Source organism: Petromyzon marinus, unplaced genomic scaffold, assembly GCF_048934315.1.
Source record: "Petromyzon marinus isolate PM22_M1 ecotype Great Lakes invasive population unplaced genomic scaffold, UKy_Petmar_22M1.pri1.0 PM_G_Scaffold_7, whole genome shotgun sequence".
NCBI lineage: Eukaryota > Metazoa > Chordata > Hyperoartia > Petromyzontiformes > Petromyzontidae > Petromyzon > Petromyzon marinus.
Window position 1 is genome coordinate 5875265 of NW_027423024.1, and position 27230 is coordinate 5902494.

General features: G+C 49.6%; 1 protein-coding gene across 1 annotated transcript in view; it reads left to right on the top strand.

Moving 5' to 3' along the window:
- The window catches only part of LOC116957687 (cadherin-2-like), a 140480-nt gene that overhangs the window by 98497 nt on the left and 14753 nt on the right, over positions 1-27230 (top strand). Inside the window, exons 7-12 of the mRNA XM_076062655.1 lie at positions 17525-17669; positions 18796-18906; positions 20191-20333; positions 21456-21598; positions 22978-23199; positions 26926-27147. Of these exons, the coding sequence (XP_075918770.1) occupies positions 17525-17669; positions 18796-18906; positions 20191-20333; positions 21456-21598; positions 22978-23199; positions 26926-27147 (986 nt within the window). The remainder of the gene's footprint in view (positions 1-17524; positions 17670-18795; positions 18907-20190; positions 20334-21455; positions 21599-22977; positions 23200-26925; positions 27148-27230) is intronic.

A 27230-nucleotide genomic window follows, 5' to 3' on the forward strand; every position in this document is an offset into this window, starting at 1 on the left:
TAGACTCAACACTTCACCATAGACTCAGCACTGCTCCATAGACTAAACACTGCACCATAGACTCAACACTGCACCATAGACTCAACACTGCCTTTAGACTCAACAATGCACAATAGACTCAACACTGCACCATAGACTCAACACTGCACTATAGACTCAACACTGCACCATAGACTCAACACTGCACCATAGACTCAGCACTGCACCATAGACTCACCACTGCACCATAGATTCAGCACTGCACCATAGACTCAACACTGCCCTTAGACTCAACACTGCACGATAGACTCAACACTGCACCATAGACTCAACACTGCCCATAGACTCAACACTGCAACATAGACTCAGCACTGCACCATAGACTCAACACTGCACCATAGACTCAACACTGCACCATAGACTCAACACTGCACCATAGACTCAACACTGCCCATAGACTCAACACTGCACCATAGACTCAACACTGCAATATAGACTCAACACTGCACCATAGACTCAACACTGCACCAAAGACTCAACACTGCACCATAGACTCAACACTGCAACATAGACTCAACACCGCACCATAGACTCAACACTGCACCATAGACTCAACACTGCACCATAGACTCAACACTGCACAATAGACTCAACACTGCACCATAGACTCAACACTGCACCATAGACTCAACACTGCACCATAGACTCAACACTGCACCATAGACTCAACACTGCGCCATAGACTCAACACTGCACCATAGACTCAGCACTGCTCCATAGACTAAACACTGCACCATAGACTCAACACTGCACCATAGACTCAACACTGCGCTTAGACTCAACACTGCACAATAGACTCAACACTGCACCATAGACTCAACACTGCCCATAGACTCAACACTGCACCATAGACTCAACACTGCACCATAGACTCAACACTGCTCCATAGACTCAACACTGCACCATAGACTCAGCACTGCTCCATAGACTAAACACTGCACCATAGACTCAACACTGCACCATAGACTCAACACTGCCCTTAGACTCAACAATGCACAATAGACTCAACACTGCACCATAGACTCAACACTGCCCATAGACTCAACACTGCACCATAGACTCAACACTGCAATATAGACTCAACACTGCACCATAGACTCAACACTGCACCAAAGACTCAACACTGCACCATAGACTCAACACTGCAACATAGACTCAACACTGCACCATAGACTCAACACTGCACCAAAGACTCAACACTGCACCATAGACTCAACACTGCACCATAGACTCAACACTGCACCATAGACTCAACACTGCACCATAGACTCAACACTGCACAATAGACTCAACACTGCACCATAGACTCAACACTGCACCATAGACTCAACACTGCACCATAGACTCAACACTGCACCATAGACTCAACACTGCACCATAGACTCAACACTGCTCCATAGACTCAACACTTCACCATAGACTCAGCACTGCTCCATAGACTAAACACTGCACCATAGACTCAGCACTGCTCCATAGACTGAACACTGCACCATAGACTCAACACTGCACCATAGACTCAACACTGCGCTTAGACTCAACACTGCACAATAGACTCAATACTGCACCATAGACTCAACACTGCCCATAGACTCAACACTGCACCATAGACTCAACACTGCACCATAGACTCAACACTGCTCCATAGACTCAACACTTCACCATAGACTCAGCACTGCTCCATAGACTAAACACTGCACCATAGACTCAACACTGCACCATAGACTCAACACTGCCTTTAGACTCAACAATGCACAATAGACTCAACACTGCACCATAGACTCAACACTGCCCATAGACTCAACACTGCCCTTAGACTCAACACTGCCCCATAGACTCAACACTGCGCTTAGACTCAACACTGCACAATAGACTCAACACTGCACCATAGACTCAACACTGCCCATAGACTCAACACTGCACCATAGACTCAACACTGCACCATAGACTCAACACTGCTCCATAGACTCAACACTGCACCATAGACTCAGCACTGCTCCATAGACTAAACACTGCACCATAGACTCAACACTGCACCATAGACTCAACACTGCCCTTAGACTCAACAATGCACAATAGACTCAACACGGCACCATAGACTCAACACTGCCCATAGACTCAACACTGCCCTTAGACTCAACACTGCCCCATAGACTCAACACTGCACCATAGACTCAACACTGCACCATAGACTCAACACTGCTCCATAGACTGAACACTGCACCATAGACTCAACACTGCACCATAGACTCAACACTGCGCTTAGACTCAACACTGCACAATAGACTCAATACTGCACCATAGACTCAACACTGCCCATAGACTCAACACTGCACCATAGACTCAACACTGCACCATAGACTCAACACTGCTCCATAGACTCAACACTGCACCATAGACTCAGCACTGCTCCATAGACTAAACACTGCACCATAGACTCAACACTGCACCATAGACTCAACACTGCCCTTAGACTCAACAATGCACAATAGACTCAACACTGCACCATAGACTCAACACTGCCCATAGACTCAACACTGCCCTTAGACTCAACACTGCCCCATAGACTCAACACTGCACCATAGACTCAACACTGCACCATAGACTCAACACTGCTCCATAGACTGAACACTGCACCATAGACTCAACACTGCACCATAGACTCAACACTGCGCTTAGACTCAGCACTGCACAATAGACTCAATACTGCACCATAGACTCAACACTGCCCATAGACTCAACACTGCACCATAGACTCAACACTGCACCATAGACTCAACACTGCTCCATAGACTCAACACTTCACCATAGACTCAGCACTGCTCCATAGACTAAACACTGCACCATAGACTCAACACTGCACCATAGACTCAACACTGCCTTTAGACTCAACAATGCACAATAGACTCAACACTGCACCATAGACTCAACACTGCCCATAGACTCAACACTGCCCTTAGACTCAACACTGCCCCATAGACTCAACACTGCGCTTAGACTCAACACTGGACAATAGACTCAACACTGCACCATAGACTCAACACTGCCCAAAGACTCAACACTGCACCATAGACTCAACACTGCACCATAGACTCAACACTGCTCCATAGACTCAACACTGCACCATAGACTCAGCACTGCTCCATAGACTAAACACTGCACCATAGACTCAACACTGCACCATAGACTCAACACTGCCCTTAGACTCAACAATGCACAATAGACTCAACACTGCACCATAGACTCAACACTGCCCATAGACTCAACACTGCCCTTAGACTCAACACTGCCCCATAGACTCAACACTGCACCATAGACTCAACACTGCACCATAGACTCAACACTGCTCCATAGACTCAACACTGCACCATAGACTCAACACTGCACCATAGACTCAACACTGCCCTTAGACTCAACAATGCACAATAGACTCAACACTGCACCATAGACTCAACACTGCCCATAGACTCAACACTGCCCTTAGACTCAACACTGCCCCATAGACTCAACACTGCGCTTAGACTCAACACTGCACCATAGACTCAACACTGCACCATAGACTCAACACTGCCCATAGACTCAACACTGCACCATAGACTCAACACTGCACCATAGACTCAACACTGCTCCATAGACTCAACACTGCACCATAGACTCAACACTGCCCCATAGACTCAACACTGCGCTTAGACTCAACACTGCACCATAGACTCAACACTGCCCATAGACTCAACACTGCACCATAGACTCAACACTGCACCATAGACTCAACACTGCTCCATAGACTCAACACTGCACCATAGACTCAGCACTGCTCCATAGACTAAACACTACACCATAGACTCAACACTGCTCCATAGACTCAACACTGCACCATAGACTCAGCACTGCTCCATAGACTAAACACTGCACCATAGACTCAACACTGCCCATAGACTCACCACTGCACCATAGACTCAACACTGCACCATAGACTCAACACTGCTCCATAGACTCAACACTTCACCATAGACTCAGCACTGCTCCATAGACTAAACACTGCTCCATAGACTCAACACTGCACCATAGACTCAACACTGCCTTTAGACTCAACAATGCACAATAGACTCAACACTGCACCATAGACTCAACACTGCCCATAGACTCAACACTGCCCTTAGACTCAACACTGCCCCATAGACTAAACACTGCGCTTAGACTCAACACTGCACAATAGACTCAACACTGCACCATAGACTCAACACTGCCCATAGACTCAACACTGCACCATAGACTCAACACTGCACCATAGACTCAACACTGCTCCATAGACTCAACACTGCACCATAGACTCAGCACTGCTCCATAGACTAAACACTGCACCATAGACTCAACACTGCACCATAGACTCAACACTGCCCTTAGACTCAACAATGCACAATAGACTCAACACTGCACCATAGACTCAACACTGCCCATAGACTCAACACTGCCCTTAGATTCAACACTGCCCCATAGACTCAACACTGCACCGTAGACTCAACACTGCACCATAGACTCAACACTGCTCCATAGACTCAACACTGCACCATAGACTCAACACTGCACCATAGACTCAACACTGCCCTTAGACTCAACAATGCACAATAGACTCAACACTGCACCATAGACCCAACACTGCCCATAGACTCAACACTGCCCTTAGACTCAACACTGCCCCATAGACTCAACACTGCGCTTAGACTCAACACTGCACCATAGACTCAACACTGCACCATAGACTCAACACTGCCCATAGACTCAACACTGCACCATAAACTCAACACTGCACCATAGACTCAACACTGCTCCATAGACTCAACACTGCACCATAGACTCAACACTGCCCCATAGACTCAACACTGCGCTTAGACTCAACACTTCACCATAGACTCAACACTGCACCATAGACTCAACACTGCCCATAGACTCAACACTGCACCATAGACTCAACATTGCACCATAGACTCAACACTGCTCCATAGACTCAACACTGCACCATAGACTCAGCACTGCTCCATAGACTAAACACTACACCATAGACTCAACACTGCTCCATAGACTCAACACTGCACCATAGACTCAGCACTGCTCCATAGACTAAACACTGCACCATAGACTCAACACTGCACCATAGACTCAACACTGCGCTTAGACTCAACACTGCACAATAGACTCAATACTGCACCATAGACTCAACACTGCCCATAGACTCAACACTGCACCATAGACTCAACACTGCACCATAGACTCAACACTGCTCCATAGACTCAACACTGCACCATAGACTCAGCACTGCTCCATAGACTAAACACTGCACCATAGACTCAACACTGCACCATAGACTCAACACTGCCCTTAGACTCAACAATGCACAATAGACTCAACACTGCACCATAGACTCAACACTGCCCATAGACTCAACACTGCCCTTAGACTCAACACTGCCCCATAGACTCAACACTGCACCATAGACTCAACACTGCACCATAGACTCAACACTGCTCCATAGACTGAACACTGCACCATAGACTCAACACTGCACCATAGACTCAACACTGCGCTTAGACTCAACACTGCACAATAGACTCAATACTGCACCATAGACTCAACACTGCCCATAGACTCAACACTGCACCATAGACTCAACACTGCACCATAGACTCAACACTGCTCCATAGACTCAACACTTCACCATAGACTCAGCACTGCTCCATAGACTAAACACTGCACCATAGACTCAACACTGCACCATAGACTCAACACTGCCTTTAGACTCAACAATGCACAATAGACTCAACACTGCACCATAGACTCAACACTGCCCATAGACTCAACACTGCCCTTAGACTCAACACTGCCCCATAGACTCAACACTGCGCTTAGACTCAACACTGCACAATAGACTCAACACTGCACCATAGACTCAACACTGCCCATAGACTCAACACTGCACCATAGACTCAACACTGCACCATAGACTCAACACTGCTCCATAGACTCAACACTGCACCATAGACTCAGCACTGCTCCATAGACTAAACACTGCACCATAGACTCAACACTGCACCATAGACTCAACACTGCCCTTAGACTCAACAATGCACAATAGACTCAACACTGCACCATAGACTCAACACTGCCCATAGACTCAACACTGCCCTTAGACTCAACACTGCCCCATAGACTCAACACTGCACCATAGACTCAACACTGCACCATAGACTCAACACTGCACCATAGACTCAACACTGCCCTTAGACTCAACAATGCACAATAGACTCAACACTGCACCATAGACTCAACACTGCCCATAGACTCAACACTGCCCTTAGACTCAACACTGCCCCATAGACTCAACACTGCGCTTAGACTCAACACTGCACCATAGACTCAACACTGCACCATAGACTCAACACTGCACCATAGACTCAACACTGCTCCATAGACTCAACACTTCACCATAGACTCAGCACTGCTCCATAGACTAAACACTGCACCATAGACTCAACACTGCACCATAGACTCAACACTGCCTTTAGACTCAACAATGCACAATAGACTCAACACTGCACCATAGACTCAACACTGCCCATAGACTCAACACTGCCCTTAGACTCAACACTGCCCCATAGACTCAACACTGCGCTTAGACTCAACACTGCACAATAGACTCAACACTGCACCATAGACTCAACACTGCCCATAGACTCAACACTGCACCATAGACTCAACACTGCACCATAGACTCAACACTGCTCCATAGACTCAACACTGCACCATAGACTCAGCACTGCTCCATAGACTAAACACTGCACCATAGACTCAACACTGCACCATAGACTCAACACTGCCCTTAGACTCAACAATGCATAATAGACTCAACACTGCACCATAGACTCAACACTGCCCATAGACTCAACACTGCCCTTAGACTCAACACTGCCCCATAGACTCAACACTGCACCATAGACTCAACACTGCACCATAGACTCAACACTGCACCATAGACTCAACACTGCCCTTAGACTCAACAATGCACAATAGACTCAACACTGCACCATAGACTCAACACTGCCCATAGACTCAACACTGCCCTTAGACTCAACACTGCCCCATAGACTCAACACTGCGCTTAGACTCAACACTGCACCATAGACTCAACACTGCACCATAGACTCAACACTGCACCATAGACTCAACACTGCCCTTAGACTCAACAATGCACAATAGACTCAACACTGCACCATAGACTCAACACTGCCCATAGACTCAACACTGCCCTTAGACTCAACACTGCCCCATAGACTCAACACTGCGCTTAGACTCAACACTGCACCATAGACTCAACACTGCACCATAGACTCAACACTGCCCATAGACTCAACACTGCACCATAGACTCAACACTGCACCATAGACTCAACACTGCTCCATAGACTCAACACTGCACCATAGACTCAACACTGCCCCATAGACTCAACACTGCGCTTAGACTCAACACTGCACCATAGACTCAACACTGCACCATAGACTCAACACTGCCCATAGACTCAACACTGCACCATAGACTCAACACTGCACCATAGACTCAACACTGCTCCATAGACTCAACACTGCACCATAGACTCAGCACTGCTCCATAGACTAAACACTACACCATAGACTCAACACTGCTCCATAGACTCAACACTGCACCATAGACTCAGCACTGCTCCATAGACTAAACACTGCACCATAGACTCAACACTGCCCATAGACTCAACACTGCACCATAGACTCAACACTGCACCATAGACTCAACACTGATCCATAGACTCAACACTTCACCATAGACTCAGCACTGCTCCATAGACTAAACACTGCTCCATAGACTCAACACTGCACCATAGACTCAACACTGCCTTTAGACTCAACAATGCACAATAGACTCAACACTGCACCATAGACTCAACACTGCCCATAGACTCAACACTGCCCTTAGACTCAACACTGCCCCATAGACTCAACACTGCGCTTAGACTCAACACTGCACAATAGACTCAACACTGCACCATAGACTCAACACTGCCCATAGACTCAACACTGCACCATAGACTCAACACTGCACCATAGACTCAACACTGCTCCATAGACTCAACACTGCACCATAGACTCAGCACTGCTCCATAGACTAAACACTGCACCATAGACTCAACACTGCACCATAGACTCAACACTGCCCTTAGACTCAACAATGCACAATAGACTCAACACTGCACCATAGACTCAACACTGCCCATAGACTCAACACTGCCCTTAGACTCAACACTGCCCCATAGACTCAACACTGCACCATAGACTCAACACTGCACCATAGACTCAACACTGCACCATAGACTCAACACTGCCCTTAGACTCAACAATGCACAATAGACTCAACACTGCACCATAGACTCAACACTGCCCATAGACTCAACACTGCCCTTAGACTCAACACTGCCCCATAGACTCAACACTGCGCTTAGACTCAACACTGCACCATAGACTCAACACTGCACCATAGACTCAACACTGCACCATAGACTCAACACTGCCCTTAGACTCAACAATGCACAATAGACTCAACACTGCACCATAGACTCAACACTGCCCATAGACTCAACACTGCCCTTAGACTCAACACTGCCCCATAGACTCAACACTGCGCTTAGACTCAACACTGCACCATAGACTCAACACTGCACCATAGACTCAACACTGCCCATAGACTCAACACTGCACCATAGACTCAACACTGCACCATAGACTCAACACTGCTCCATAGACTCAACACTGCACCATAGACTCAACACTGCCCCATAGACTCAACACTGCGCTTAGACTCAACACTGCACCATAGACTCAACACTGCACCATAGACTCAACACTGCCCATAGACTCAACACTGCACCATAGACTCAACACTGCACCATAGACTCAACACTGCTCCATAGACTCAACACTGCACCATAGACTCAGCACTGCTCCATAGACTAAACACTACACCATAGACTCAACACTGCTCCATAGACTCAACACTGCACCATAGACTCAGCACTGCTCCATAGACTAAACACTGCACCATAGACTCAACACTGCCCATAGACTCAACACTGCACCATAGACTCAACACTGCACCATAGACTCAACACTGCTCCATAGACTCAACACTTCACCATAGACTCAGCACTGCTCCATAGACTAAACACTGCTCCATAGACTCAACACTGCACCATAGACTCAACACTGCCTTTAGACTCAACAATGCACAATAGACTCAACACTGCACCATAGACTCAACACTGCCCATAGACTCAACACTGCCCTTAGACTCAACACTGCCCCATAGACTCAACACTGCGCTTAGACTCAACACTGCACAATAGACTCAACACTGCACCATAGACTCAACACTGCCCATAGACTCAACACTGCACCATAGACTCAACACTGCACCATAGACTCAACACTGCTCCATAGACTCAACACTGCACCATAGACTCAGCACTGCTCCATAGACTAAACACTGCACCATAGACTCAACACTGCACCATAGACTCAACACTGCCCTTAGACTCAACAATGCACAATAGACTCAACACTGCACCATAGACTCAACACTGCCCATAGACTCAACACTGCCCTTAGACTCAACACTGCCCCATAGACTCAACACTGCACCGTAGACTCAACACTGCACCATAGACTCAACACTGCTCCATAGACTCAACACTGCACCATAGACTCAACACTGCACCATAGACTCAACACTGCCCTTAGACTCAACAATGCACAATAGACTCAACACTGCACCATAGACTCAACACTGCCCATAGACTCAACACTGCCCTTAGACTCAACACTGCCCCATAGACTCAACACTGCGCTTAGACTCAACACTGCACCATAGACTCAACACTGCACCATAGACTCAACACTGCCCATAGACTCAACACTGCACCATAGACTCAACACTGCACCATAGACTCAACACTGCTCCATAGACTCAACACTGCACCATAGACTCAACACTGCCCCATAGAATCAACACTGCGCTTAGACTCAACACTGCACCATAGACTCAACACTGCACCATAGACTCAACACTGCCCATAGACTCAACACTGCACCATAGACTCAACACTGCACCATAGACTCAACACTGCCCTTAGACTCAACAATGCACAATAGACTCAACACTGCACCATAGACTCAACACTGCCCATAGACTCAGCACTGCTCCATAGACTAAACACTGCACCATAGACTCAACACTGCCCATAGACTCAACACTGCACCATAGACTCAACACTGCACCATAGACTCAACACTGCTCCATAGACTCAACACTTCACCATAGACTCAGCACTGCTCCATAGACTAAACACTGCACCATAGACTCAACACTGCACCATAGACTCAACACTGCCCTTAGACTCAACAATGCACAATAGACTCAACACTGCACCATAGACTCAACACTGCCCATAGACTCAACACTGCCCTTAGACTCAACACTGCCCCATAGACTCAACACTGCACCGTAGACTCAACACTGCACCATAGACTCAACACTGCTCCATAGACTCAACACTGCACCATAGACTCAACACTGCACCATAGACTCAACACTGCCCTTAGACTCAACAATGCACAATAGACTCAACACTGCACCATAGACTCAACACTGCCCATAGACTCAACACTGCCCTTAGACTCAACACTGCCCCATAGACTCAACACTGCGCTTAGACTCAACACTGCACCATAGACTCAACACTGCACCATAGACTCAACACTGCCCATAGACTCAACACTGCACCATAGACTCAACACTGCACCATAGACTCAACACTGCTCCATAGACTCAACACTGCACCATAGACTCAACACTGCCCCATAGAATCAACACTGCGCTTAGACTCAACACTGCACCATAGACTCAACACTGCACCATAGACTCAACACTGCCCATAGACTCAACACTGCACCATAGACTCAACACTGCACCATAGACTCAACACTGCCCTTAGACTCAACAATGCACAATAGACTCAACACTGCACCATAGACTCAACACTGCCCATAGACTCAGCACTGCTCCATAGACTAAACACTGCACCATAGACTCAACACTGCCCATAGACTCAACACTGCACCATAGACTCAACACTGCACCATAGACTCAACACTGCTCCATAGACTCAACACTTCACCATAGACTCAGCACTGCTCCATAGACTAAACACTGCTCCATAGACTCAACACTGCACCATAGACTCAACACTGCCTTTAGACTCAACAATGCACAATAGACTCAACACTGCACCATAGACTCAACACTGCCCATAGACTCAACACTGCCCTTAGACTCAACACTGCCCCATAGACTCAACACTGCGCTTAGACTCAACACTGCACAATAGACTCAACACTGCACCATAGACTCAACACTGCCCATAGACTCAACACTGCACCATAGACTCAACACTGCACCATAGACTCAACACTGCTCCATAGACTCAACACTGCACCATAGACTCAGCACTGCTCCATAGACTAAACACTGCACCATAGACTCAACACTGCACCATAGACTCAACACTGCCCTTAGACTCAACAATGCACAATAGACTCAACACTGCACCATAGACTCAACACTGCCCATAGACTCAACACTGCCCTTAGACTCAACACTGCCCCATAGACTCAACACTGCACCATAGACTCAACACTGCACCATAGACTCAACACTGCACCATAGACTCAACACTGCCCTTAGACTCAACAATGCACAATAGACTCAACACTGCACCATAGACTCAACACTGCCCATAGACTCAACACTGCCCTTAGACTCAACACTGCCCCATAGACTCAACACTGCGCTTAGACTCAACACTGCACCATAGACTCAACACTGCACCATAGACTCAACACTGCACCATAGACTCAACACTGCCCTTAGACTCAACAATGCACAATAGACTCAACACTGCACCATAGACTCAACACTGCCCATAGACTCAACACTGCCCTTAGACTCAACACTGCCCCATAGACTCAACACTGCGCTTAGACTCAACACTGCACCATAGACTCAACACTGCACCATAGACTCAACACTGCCCATAGACTCAACACTGCACCATAGACTCAACACTGCACCATAGACTCAACACTGCTCCATAGACTCAACACTGCACCATAGACTCAACACTGCCCCATAGACTCAACACTGCGCTTAGACTCAACACTGCACCATAGACTCAACACTGCACCATAGACTCAACACTGCCCATAGACTCAACACTGCACCATAGACTCAACACTGCACCATAGACTCAACACTGCTCCATAGACTCAACACTGCACCATAGACTCAGCACTGCTCCATAGACTAAACACTACACCATAGACTCAACACTGCTCCATAGACTCAACACTGCACCATAGACTCAGCACTGCTCCATAGACTAAACACTGCACCATAGACTCAACACTGCCCATAGACTCAACACTGCACCATAGACTCAGCACTGCTCCATAGACTAAACACTACACCATAGACTCAACACTGCTCCATAGACTCAACACTGCACCATAGACTCAGCACTGCTCCATAGACTAAACACTGCACCATAGACTCAACACTGCCCATAGACTCAACACTGCACCATAGACTCAACACTGCACCATAGACTCAACACTGCTCCATAGACTCAACACTTCACCATAGACTCAGCACTGCTCCATAGACTAAACACTGCTCCATAGACTCAACACTGCACCATAGACTCAACACTGCCTTTAGACTCAACAATGCACAATAGACTCAACACTGCACCATAGACTCAACACTGCCCATAGACTCAACACTGCCCTTAGACTCAACACTGCCCCATAGACTCAACACTGCGCTTAGACTCAACACTGCACAATAGACTCAACACTGCACCATAGACTCAACACTGCCCATAGACTCAACACTGCACCATAGACTCAACACTGCACCATAGACTCAACACTGCTCCATAGACTCAACACTGCACCATAGACTCAGCACTGCTCCATAGACTAAACACTGCACCATAGACTCAACACTGCACCATAGACTCAACACTGCCCTTAGACTCAACAATGCACAATAGACTCAACACTGCACCATAGACTCAACACTGCCCATAGACTCAACACTGCCCTTAGACTCAACACTGCCCCATAGACTCAACACTGCACCGTAGACTCAACACTGCACCATAGACTCAACACTGCTCCATAGACTCAACACTGCACCATAGACTCAACACTGCACCATAGACTCAACACTGCCCTTAGACTCAACAATGCACAATAGACTCAACACTGCACCATAGACTCAACACTGCCCATAGACTCAACACTGCCCTTAGACTCAACACTGCCCCATAGACTCAACACTGCGCTTAGACTCAACACTGCACCATAGACTCAACACTGCACCATAGACTCAACACTGCCCATAGACTCAACACTGCACCATAGACTCAACACTGCACCATAGACTCAACACTGCTCCATAGACTCAACACTGCACCATAGACTCAACACTGCCCCATAGAATCAACACTGCGCTTAGACTCAACACTGCACCATAGACTCAACACTGCACCATAGACTCAACACTGCCCATAGACTCAACACTGCACCATAGACTCAACACTGCACCATAGACTCAACACTGCTCCATAGACTCAACACTGCACCATAGACTCAGCACTGCTCCATAGACTAAACACTACACCATAGACTCAACACTGCTCCATAGACTCAACACTGCACCATAGACTCAGCACTGCTCCATAGACTAAACACTGCACTATAGACTCAACACTGCCCATAGACTCAACACTGCACCATAGACTCAACACTGCACCATAGACTCAACACTGCTCCATAGACTCAACACTGCACCATAGACTCAGCACTGCTCCATAGACTAAACACTGCACCATAGACTCAACACTGCACCATAGACTCAACACTGCACCATAGACTCAACACTGCACCATAGACTCAACACTGCACCATAGACTCAACACTGCCCATAGACTCAACACTGCACCATAGACTCAACACTGCACTATAGACTCAACACTGCACCATAGACTCAACACTGCACCATAGACTCAACACTGCACCATAGACCAAACACTGTACCATAGACTCAACACTGCACCATAGACTCACCACTGCACCATAGACTCAGCACTGCACCATAGACTCAACACTGCCCTTAGACTCAACACTGCACGATAGACTCAACACTGCACCATAGACTCAACACTGCCCATAGACTCAACACTGCAACATAGACTCAGCACTGCACCATAGACTCAACACTGCACCATAGACTCAACACTGCACCATAGACTCCACACTGCACCATAGACTCAACACTGCACCATAGACTCAACACTGCCCATAGACTCAACACTGCACCATAGACTCAACACTGCAATATAGACTCAACACTGCACCATAGACTCAACACTGCACCAAAGACTCAACACTGCACCATAGACTCAACACTGCAACATAGACTCAACACTGCACCATAGACTCAACACTGCACCATAGACTCAACACTGCACCATAGACTCAACACTGCACAATAGACTCAACACTGCACCATAGACTCAACACTGCACCATAGACTCAACACTGCACCATAGACTCAACACTGCACCATAGACTCAACACTGCGCCATAGACTCAACACTGCACCATAGACTCAGCACTGCTCCATAGACTAAACACTGCACCATAGACTCAACACTGCACCATAGACTCAACACTGCGCTTAGACTCAACACTGCACAATAGACTCAACACTGCACCATAGACTCAACACTGCCCATAGACTCAACACTGCACCATAGACTCAACACTGCACCATAGACTCAACACTGCTCCATAGACTCAACACTGCACCATAGACTCAGCACTGCTCCATAGACTAAACACTGCACCATAGACTCAACACTGCACCATAGACTCAACACTGCCCTTAGACTCAACAATGCACAATAGACTCAACACTGCACCATAGACTCAACACTGCCCATAGACTCAACACTGCACCATAGACTCAACACTGCAATATAGACTCAACACTGCACCATAGACTCAACACTGCACCAAAGACTCAACACTGCACCATAGACTCAACACTGCAACATAGACTCAACACTGCACCATAGACTCAACACTGCACCAAAGACTCAACACTGCACCATAGACTCAACACTGCACCATAGACTCAACACTGCACCATAGACTCAACACTGCACCATAGACTCAACACTGCACAATAGACTCAACACTGCACCATAGACTCAACACTGCACCATAGACTCAACACTGCACCATAGACTCAACACTGCACCATAGACTCAACACTGCGCCATAGACTCAACACTGCACCATAGACTCAGCACTGCTCCATAGACTGAACACTGCACCATAGACTCAACACTGCACCATAGACTCAACACTGCGCTTAGACTCAACACTGCACAATAGACTCAATACTGCTCCATAGACTCAACACTGCCCATAGACTCAACACTGCACCATAGACTCAACACTGCACCATAGACTCAACACTGCTCCATAGACTCAACACTTCACCATAGACTCAGCACTGCTCCATAGACTAAACACTGCACCATAGACTCAACACTGCACCATAGACTCAACACTGCCTTTAGACTCAACAATGCACAATAGACTCAACACTGCACCATAGACTCAACACTGCCCATAGACTCAACACTGCCCTTAGACTCAACACTGCCCCATAGACTCAACACTGCGCTTAGACTCAACACTGCACAATAGACTCAACACTGCACCATAGACTCAACACTGCCCATAGACTCAACACTGCACCATAGACTCAACACTGCACCATAGACTCAACACTGCTCCATAGACTCAACACTGCACCATAGACTCAGCACTGCTCCATAGACTAAACACTGCACCATAGACTCAACACTGCACCATAGACTCAACACTGCCCTTAGACTCAACAATGCACAATAGACTCAACACTGCACCATAGACTCAACACTGCCCATAGACTCAACACTGCCCTTAGACTCAACACTGCCCCATAGACTCAACACTGCACCATAGACTCAACACTGCACCATAGACTCAACACTGCTCCATATACTCAACACTGCACCATAGACTCAACACTGCACCATAGACTCAACACTGCCCTTAGACTCAACAATGCACAATAGACTCAACACTGCACCATAGACTCAACATTGCCCATAGACTCAACACTGCCCTTAGACTCAACACTGCCCCATAGACTCAACACTGCGCTTAGACTCAACACTGCACCATAGACTCAACACTGCACCATAGACTCAACACTGCCCATAGACTCAACACTGCACCATAGACTCAACACTGCACCATAGACTCAACACTGCTCCATAGACTCAACACTGCACCATAGACTCAGCATTGCTCCATAGACTAAACACTACACCATAGACTCAACACTGCACCATAGACTCAACACTGCCCTTAGACTCAACAATGCACAATAGACTCAACACTGCACCATAGACTCAACACTGCCCATAGACTCAACACTGCCCTTAGACTCAACACTGCCCCATAGACTCAACACTGCACCATAGACTCAACACTGCACCATAGACTCAACACTGCTCCATAGACTCAACACTGCACTATAGACTCAACACTGCACCATAGACTCAACACTGCCCTTAGACTCAACAATGCACAATAGACTCAACACTGCACCATAGACTCAACACTGCCCATAGACTCAACACTGCCCTTAGACTCAACACTGCCCCGTAGACTCAACACTGCGCTTAGACTCAACACTGCACCATAGACTCAACACTGCACCATAGACTCAACACTGCCCATAGACTCAACACTGCACCATAGACTCAACACTGCACCATAGACTCAACACTGCTCCATAGACTCAACACTGCACCATAGACTCAGCACTGCTCCATAGACTAAACACTGCACCATAGACTCAACACTGCACCATAGACTCAACACTGCCCTTAGACTCAACAATGCACAATAGACTCAACACTGCACCATAGACTCAACACTGCCCATAGACTCAACACTGCCCTTAGACTCAACACTGCCCCATAGACTCAACACTGCACCATAGACTCAACACTGCACCATAGACTCAACACTGCACCATAGACTCAACACTGCACCATAGACTCAACACTGCACCATAGGCGGTATACAACAACAACGTCACCCCCCCTATCCGCCCCCTTCTCTCGGCATCTTCATCGCCGTAGTGGTTCGGCACGGTCCGTGAGAACGCCGTGGGGGTGCCGGTGACGATGCCGCCCCTCTCAGTGATCGACTCGGACGAGGCCGGCACGGCAGCTTGGCGTGTCCGCTATTCCCTCCGCGGGGGGGGGGCAGGGGGGGGGGGAGTGGGGGGCGGGAGACCCCGGCGACCTGTTTGTCGTGGAGACCGACCCCGGCACCAACAATGGCAGGATCGTCGTTGTCAAGGTAACGCGTGGGAGGGAGGGGAGGGGGTCAAAGGAGGGAGGGGAGGGGAGGGAGGGGAGGGAGGGGAGGTAGGGGAGGGATGGAAGGGGAGGGGGGGAAAGGAGGGGAGGGAGGGAGGGAGGGAGGGAGGGGAGGGATGGAAGGAGGGGAGGGATGGAGGGGGGGAGGGAGGGAGGGAAGGGAGGGAGGGGGGGATGGAAGGAGGTGGGGGAGGGAGGGGAGGATGGGGAGGGGAGGGAGGATGGCGAGGGTGGGGAGGGAGGGAGGGGAGGGATGCAAGGAGGGGAGGGGAGGGGGGGATGGAAGGAGGTGGGGGAGGGAGGGGAGGATGGGGAGGGGAGAGGGGGATGGAAGGAAGTGGGGGAGGGAAGGAAGGGGAAGGAGGGGAGGGAGGGGAGGATGGGGAGGGAGAAGATGGAGGCAGCTAGGGAGGTATTTTTTCACAGACGTCCAGTGGGGGGTGAGGGGGGGGGCACGGGGTCCGAACGTCAACGTCGCCAGCACTGGGGAGACAAAGGCGGACGGGCGTGGTGCTGGCTCCCCACCCCCACGTGTGCCATTCCAGTCTTCATAGGTGCTCGCTAACAACACTTGGCCAAACGGTCTGCTAAGGCTATACGGGGGATCTTTGCCTTTTGTACGTGTGCGTGCGTGTGTGTTAACGTGTGTCCGTGTGTACGTGCGTGTGTGCGTGTGTACGTGTGTCCTTGTGTGTACGTGTGTGCGTGTGTGTACGTGTGTGTGTGCGTGTGTACGTGTGTACGTGTGTGTACGTGTGTACGTGTGTGTACGTGTGTGTGTACGTGTGTACGTGTGTGTACATTTGTACGTGTGTGTGTACGTGCGCGTGTGTACGTGTGTGTACGTGTGTGTGTACGTGTGCGTGTGTACGTGCGTGTGTACGTGTGTACGTACGTGTGTGTGTGTACGTGTGCGTGTGTACGTGTGTGTGTACGTGTGTGTACGTGTACGTGTGTGTGTACGTGTGTACGTGTGTGTGTGTACGTGTGCACGTGTGTACGTGTGTGTGTACGTGTGTACGTGTGTGTGTACTTGTGTACGTGTGTGTGTACGTGTGTACGTGTGTGTGTGTACGTGTGTGTGTACGTGTGCGTGTACGCCGCAGCCCTTAGACTTTGAGACGTCATCGTCATACCAACTCATCGTCTTCGTGGATAACGAGGAGCCGCTCGTGAAAACCATGCGGCCCCCTCCAGAGAGTACCGCCACCGTCACGGTGAGTGACCCCCACGGCCCCCACATGGCCCACGCACGGCCCCCCCACGGTCTTCCCGTGCCACCCGCACCCGGCTCTGGACACCTGCGAGCTGCTCAAGAGCTTCACAGCTGCTGGGATTCTCCCGCCACGAAACAAAGATTCCTGCGGAAAAGCCGCCACCTCCGACCTCTCCCCGTGTCTCTCCCCGCATCTCTCCCCGCATCTCTCCCCGCATCTCTCCCTGTGTCTCTCCCCATACCTATCTCCATGTTTTTACCCGCGTCTTTCCTCGTACCTATCTCCATGTTTTTACCCATGTCTCTCCCGTACCTATCTCCATGTTCTTACCTGTGTCTCTCCCCGTACCTATCTCCATGTTTTCCCTGTGTCTCTCCCCGTGCGCGTCTCTCCCCGCATCTCTCCCCGCATCTCTCCCCGCATATCTCCCCGTGTCTCTCCCCATATCTATCTCCATGTTTTTCCCTGTGTCTCTCCCCGTACCTATCTCCATGTTTTTCCCCGTGTCTCTCCCCGTACCTATCTCCATGTTTTTCCCCGTGTCTCTCCCCATGCGCGTCTCTCCCCGCATCTCTCCCCGTGTCTCTCCCCGTACCTATCTCCATGTTTTTCCCCATGTCTCTCCCTGTACCTATCTCCATGTTTTTACCCGTGTCTCTCCCCGTACCTATCTCCATGTTTTTCCCTGTGTCTCTCCCCGTGCCTATCTCCATGTTTTTCCCCGTGTCTCTCCCCTTACCTATCTCCATGTTTTTCCCCACGTCTCTCCCCGTACCTATCTCCATGTTTTTCCCCGTGTCTCTCCCCGTTCCTATATCCATGTTTTTCCCCGTGTCTCTCCCCGTGCGTGTCTCTCCCCGCATCTCTCCCCGTGTCTCTCCCCGTACCTATCTCCATGTTTTTCCCCGTGTCTCTCCCCGTACCTATCTCCATGTTTTTCCCCGTGTCTCTCCCCGTACCTATCTCCATGTTTTTCCCCTCGTCTCTCCCCATACCTATCTCCATGTTTTTCCCCATGTCTCTCCCCATTCCTATCTCCATGTTTTTCCCCGTGTCTCTCCCCGTGCGCGTCTCTCCCCGCATCTCTCCCCGCATCTCTCCCCGTGTCTCTCCCCGTACCTATCTCCATGTTTTTCCCCGTGTCTCTCCCCGTACCTATCTCCATGTTTTTCCCCGTGTCTCTTCCCGTACCTATCTCTATGTTTTTCCCCGTGTCTCTCCCCGTGCGCCGCGTCTCTCCCCCCCACAGCTTGTCTCCCCGTGCGCCGTGTCTCTCCCCGGCAGGTGAGTGTTGAGGATGAGAACGAGGCTCCGCTGTTTGAGCCGCGGCTACAGCAGGTGATGCTGGCCGAAGGCCTCGCCCTGGGCAGTGCCGTCACCACCCTGGTGGCACGGGACCCGGACACCGCACAGAAGCAGAGCCTGCGGTGAGGACAACTCCCCGCCAAGCGGATAACAACCAAAACAACAACCACAACAACAACCACAACAACCACAACAACAACCACAACAACCAAAACAACAAGCAAAACAACCCCAACAACCACAACAACAACCACAACAACAACCACAACAACCTAAAAAGGACAGCGGGTCTGGGGGTACCTAGGGTCCGACCACTGTCCCACTAAGTCCCTGCCCTCACAAGGACGTCGGGTCTGGGGGTACCCAGGGTCCGACCACTGTCCCACTAAGTCCCTGCCCTCACAAGGACGTCGGGTCTGGGGGTACCCAGGGTCCGACCACTGTCCCACTAAGTCCCTGCCCTCACAAGGACGTCGGGTCTGGGGGTACCCAGGGTCCGACCACTGTCCCACTAAGTCCCTGCCCTCACAAGGACGTTGGGTCTGGGGGTACCCAGGGTCCGACCACTGTCCTACTAAGTCCCGGCCCTTACAAGGACGTGGGGTCTGGGGGTTCCCAGGGTCCGACCACTGTCCCACTAAGTCCCTGCCCTCACAAGGACGTCGGGTCTGGGGGTTCCCAGGGTCCTACTCTAAGCCCGGCGGTCTTCAGTCTTCGGCTTGGGGACGACTGCCGAACCCGTTCAAGGGTCCGGCTTTTATAACCCTCCAGGGTCTCTCCGCCCCTGGCCACGCCTCCCTTCCAGAATGTTCTGGGGGATCCTGGAATATTCCCCCAGCCCACCCCCTCTTGGGGTCTGGGGAACCCTAGCAGCCCACATACCACCCCCTGCTGATGTATGTCTGCTACTGCAGGTAAGTTACCACAGTCTGTTCATGGCGTGATACTAGACAACACTATACAATACTATACACTACACACTACACTTCACACTACACTATACACTACACTACTATACACGACACTATACACTACTATACACTATACACTACTATACACTACACTACTATACACTACACTATACACTACACTATACTCGCTAACAGCACTTGCCCCTACATCCTGTTGAGGCTACACGGTGGGGAATCTTCGTCTGTGTGTAGGTGTCTGCCTACTCGCCACTAACAGCACTCGCCGCGACAGTCCGTCGAGGCTACCTGGGGGATCTTTGTGCGTGCGTGCAGCTACCGCAAGCTGCGGGTGCCGGGCGACTGGCTTGACATCGACGCGGCCGACGGCGCGGTGAGCACGGCGGCGGAGCTCGACCGCGAGTCGCCTCTCGTGCAGCGCAACGTCTACACAGCCACGTTCCTGGCGACTGACGACGGTGCGGGGTTACAGGGGAGCGGGGCCCGCGGCCACGCCCACGCTCACAGCCACGCTCGCCGTCGCTGCGTGTGTTTGTGTGTACGTGTGTGTGTACATGTGTAGAGGTTCACTTCTGAGACGCTGGTAGTAGGAGGCACACACACACAAGTTTGTTCTACACTTTTAGACACTCTGTTCACACATGGGATCACTGCAGATGGGTCAGGACGCTCGGCATGCTGCCTGACCCACAATGCCGAGCGTGAAGAGCGAGGACCCAGGGGAAGGCGCGGCAGCGAGGACTCCACTCCAGCAGACGGCCCCGACCCGGCCTCGGGACCTCCCTTTTATGGCCCCCGGCGTGGCCTGGCCACGCCCTCGGCCACGCCCCCTTCTGAAACCTACCAGAAGGTGTCTAGGCCGTGCCCCACGTGTCCCATCTGTCACCTTTGGCCTATCACGTGCCCTGCAAGCCAGCCGGGCTGCTACGTCCTCTGACAGCCACCAGCACTACGCCCCCTAGGTCCCGTTTCATGACATTGCATGCCCTGCTGGCAGAGAGGGCTACTGCACCCACAATTCCCCTCTCTGTAACCAACGCTACGCCCCCTAGTGACCCACCTTCACTACATTTTATGTGTGTACGTGTGTGTGTGTACGTGTGCGTGCGTGTGTGTGTACGTACGTGTGTGGTGTGTGGCGTGTGTACGTGTGTACGTGTGTGTGTGTGTGCCTGTGTGTGCGTGCGTGTGTGTGTACGTACGTGTGTGGTGTGTGCATGTGCACGTGTGTTGTGCGTGCGTGTGTGTGTACGTGCGTGTGTGTGTACGTACGTGTGTGTGTGTACGTGTGTGTACGTGTGTGTACGTGCGTGTGTGTGTATACGTGTGTGTACGTGTGTGCGCGTGTGTATGTACATGTGTGTGTGTGCGTGTGTGTGTGTACGTGTGTGTACGTGTGTGTGTGTACGTGTGTGTGTGTGTGCGTGCGTGTGTGTACGTGTGTGTGTACGTGTGTGCGTACGTGTGTACGTGTGTGTGTGTGCGTGCGTGTGTGTACGTGTGTGTGTGTGCGTGCGTGCGCACGTCGCGACGGTGGAGCAGGCTCTCCCGTCGCGAGCGGCACCGCCACGCTGGAGTTGCTGCTGAGCGATGTCAACGACAACGCCCCCACGGCCGCCGTGTGGCCGCGTGTACGTGTGTGTGTGTGTGTACGTGTGTTTGTGTGTGTGCGTGTGTGTACGTGTGTGTGTACGTGTGTGTGTGTGTACTTGTGTGTGTGTACGTGTGTGTGTATGTGTGTGTGTACATGTGTGTGTACATGTGTGTGTGTACGTGTGTGTACGTGTGTGTGTGTGTACGTGTGTGTACGTGTGTATGTGTGCGTGTGTGTGAGCAGGCTCCCCCGTCACGAGCGGTACCGCCACGCTGGAGTTGCTGCTGAGCGACGTCAACGACAACGCCCCCACGGCCGCCGTGTGGCCGCGTGGGGCCGCCGCGTGCCCCCGCACCGGCGTCGCCGTCGTCGCCTCGGACGCCGACGAGGACCCCAACGGCCGCCCCTTCCGCTTCTGGCTGGCGCCCGGCGGCGACGACGACTGGACGCTCCGCCAGGTCGACGGTGAGCGCGGCCGGGGGTGGGGGGGAACGCACCGCTCGGGAGATGGCACTCGCCGTCGTCGTCATTGTCATCATCATTGTCGTCATCGTCGTCATCATCAACGTCGTCGTCATTATCATTATCGACGTCGTCATCGTCGTTATTGTTGTCGTCGTCATCGCCGTCATCATCGTCATTATGAACGTCGTCGTCATCGTCGTCATCATCATTGTCATTGTCGTCATCGTCGTCATCATCAACGTCGTCATCATTGTCGTCTTCTTTGGTTCTTTCGGTAAGTTCACGTAGAATGAGAATAAAATAATAAAATAACACAATAAAATTCTCATGACATTTCGGCCACAGGTGAAAGGTACAGACCTGTCGGGACGACAGAGCTTCAATGAACGATGTTAAGATTTGTAGCGACTTTAAGCTGGTTGGGAGAAGTGAGGCCCCTTGACAAAGGTGTTTACATATTAAATAGCTGAGGGATTAGCTTGTGACTGGTCACAAGAATGGCTATGTTAAAGTTAAAACCTACACATCCACAGAAGCAACTAGTAATTTAGCATTGAAATAGCTAAGGGATTAGCTTGTGACTGGTCACAGAAATAGATGTTAAAGTAAAGGCCTACACATCCACAGAGCTTCAATGAACGCTGTTAAAATTCGTAGCGACTTTAAGCTGGTTGGGAGAAGTGAGGCACCTTGACAAAGGGGTTTACATATCAAATAGCTGAGGGATTAGCTTGTGCGTGTGTGTGTACATGTGTGTAGCTTGTGACTGGTCACGGAAATGGCTATGTTAAAGTCAACAGCATTAATTGATCAGACCAAACAGTTCTCATTGAAACCCTCTGCTGCCAGACCACCAAGATTATATGGCCTCCCAAAGATACACAAAGAAGATACACCCCTTCTTCTTTGGTTCTTTCGGTAAAGTCACGTAGAATGAGAATAAAATAATAAATTGATAAAATAAAATAACACAATAATATTCTCACGACGTTTCGGCCACAACACAAGCGGCCTTCATCAGGTGAAGGGACGAGACTGTCTGGAGGACAGCGCTGGAGTGAAAAAGCCACGCTCAGATCGCGACCTTTAAGCTGTGTGAGACGAAACAAAGCACCTTGACAAAAGAATTAGCATATAATTTATCATTGAAATGGCTGAGTGATTAGCTTGTGACTGGTCACAGAAATGGCTATGTTAAAGTTAAAGCATACACATCCGCAGAGGCACCCCTTGACAAAGGAATTAGCATAGAATTTAGCATTGAAATAGCTAAGTTAAAGCATACACATCCGCAGAGGCACCCCTTGACAAAAGAATTAGCATAGAATTTAGCATTGAAATAGCTGAGTGATTAGCTTGTAACTGGTCACAGAAATAGCTATGTTAAAGTCAGAGCATACACATTCACAGAGGCACCTAGTACAAATCAAACAGGAGAATTTAGCATTGAAATAACTAGGCGAATTTAGCATTGAAATAACTGAGTGATTAGCTTGTGACTGGTCACAGAAATGGCTATGTTGAAGTCAAGGCCTACACATCTGAGCTATTCACAGTAACTGGGTATACACTACAATATATAATGAATACTACATAGTGAACCAATAAAAAACTAAAATATAAATTACCTCAATGTTATCAATAAACTCTATATATTCTCCAATCAGCTAAGCTACCAACAATAAGTCGTTATATATCACAATGCTATATGGCGAAAAAAATGGGTGGATTCTTACCCTCAACTTTAGCAACACGGATAGCTACGGGCCCCGTTCAGATGGACGAGTTCATCTATGGTCGGAACAGAGGAGGGGGAGAGAGACAGCTGCGAGGCGCTGTTATACTCCATGTTGTAAACCATACCATTAACCGTGGTGTGAGAGGTATTAAGAGTCAATGTCAGCGAAAGAGCTGCGGTCTGAAGGTCATCGTAAAATACAATTAATTAAGAACGGAAATGGTTTAAAACATCTTTCCAATGGTTACTAAGCCAGAATCCATCTTCTCGGTTGAAATTGTCTCTGTGCTTGTATATGTGAATGGCCTCATCAACGAATCTCTCATGGTAGCCGGTTGGTTTGCAAAGAACCTCCGTCTTGGAGCAGTCAATGTCATGTGAGCCCACTGAATTATAACAATGATCTGTCACGGCAGAGGAGTTCGTTCTACCGTGTTTCAAGTCTGCTTTATGTTCGCGGATGCGGTCCGAGATATGTTGTTTGGTTTCTCCAATGTAGCTACTACCACAGAGGCACTTTAGTTTGTAAACGCCCGGGTACTGTATGTCTGGAACAGCATCTTTTACAGATGGAACTAGATCACGGATTTTATGTACTGTGTTGAATCGGACCTGGATCTTGTGTTTATTCAGGATTTTGGAGATCTTTTTAGTGACCTCTGCAATGTAGGGTAAGGTGATGGTTTTGAGTGACTCCACAAGAGGATCCTTCTTCATGACTGGAGTGATGGCTTTGCGGATTGTGTAGTCGGAGTAACCATTAGCCCTGAGAGCCTGGTGTACGTGCTTGAGTTCACTGGTAATGTGTTCCTGGTCGGAAATGCATTGGGCTCTATGGTATAGAGTCTTGATGAGGGAGTTCTTCTGGGATGGATGGTGGTGGCAATCCGGTTTCAAGTAAGCATCTGTATGGGTAGCTTTCCTGTAGACAGAGTGGCTCATTGAACCATCATGTCTCCTTTTAATTAAGACATCCAAAAAGAGTGGTTTGCCATCTTTTTCGACCTCCATGATAAATCTGATGGCTGGGTGTATGGAATTGATGTGGTCCCCCCTATCTCCGGTTGTAGCCAACGTATTCATGGAAAAATTTGAAACTGACGCCATCTAGACTGCCACTCTACGCCCGACCTTATGGAAGAGGTACGTGGATGACACCTTTGTCATCTGGCCACATGGCCAGCCTGCTCTAGACCAATTCCGCGACCACATCAATTCCATACACCCAGCCATCAGATTTACCATGGAGGTCGAAAAAAATGGAGGTGGAGGTGACGCTTGCCATTGTTGTTGTTTTGATTTAAATCTTTCCTGACTGCAGGGATTCATATTCTTGCTTCTCTCGGTAAAGTCACCACCACGTAGAAGGGAAACAATAAAATAATAAAAATATAAAACAATAAAATTATCACGACGTTTCGACTGCAACACAAGCAATCATCGTCAGGTGTGAAAAACACAGCGAGAACATTCGAAATTTTCTTGCTGTGGTTTTTCTTGCTGTGGTTTCCACACCTGACGATGATTGCTTGTGCTGCAGTCGAAACGTCGTGAGAATTTCATCGTTTTATTTTTAAATTATTTTATTGTTTCCCTTTCTACGTGGTGACTTTACCGAAAGAACCAAGAATATTGTTTCTAGATTTGAAGCTTTTGTGACTGCAAAGATCCATGCTCTTTGGTTCTATTCGGTAAAGTCACGTAGGTAAAATTAAAAGAACAACACAAGTGGCCTTCATCAGGTGAAGGGACCGTGCTGTCATGAGGACAGCGTTGGAGTGCGGTCCCTTCACCTGATGAAGGCCACTTGTGTTGTGGCCAAAACGTCGTGATTTTTGTTGTTTTATTTTTTACCTACGTGGTGACTTTACCGAATAGAACCAAGAATAATGTTGTTGTTGTTTACTTCCTCGCCCCTCCCCCCGGCACCTCCGACGGCCCCGCGTCTGTCCACGTGCTGCGTCCCCCCGGCGGCGGCGGCGGCGCAGGCAACAGCTCGCAGCTGCTGGCCAAGTCGTCGCTGGCGGAGGGGCTCCACTGGGTGGCGCTGCTCGTCGGGGACTCGGGCATGCCGCCGCTGAGCGCCGTGCGGCAGCTGCAGGTGGCGCTCTGCGCCGCGTGCGACCGCCGCGGCCGCTGCCTCCACGCCAGCGCCGCCAGCGGAGCCGCCAGCGCCGTCTCGGCCATCGTCGTGTTGGTGATCTTACTGGGTCAGCTCCTCACTCACTCCTACTACTCACTCACTCCTTCTCCTCCTCCTCCTCCTCCTCCCTCACTCACTCCTCACTCACTC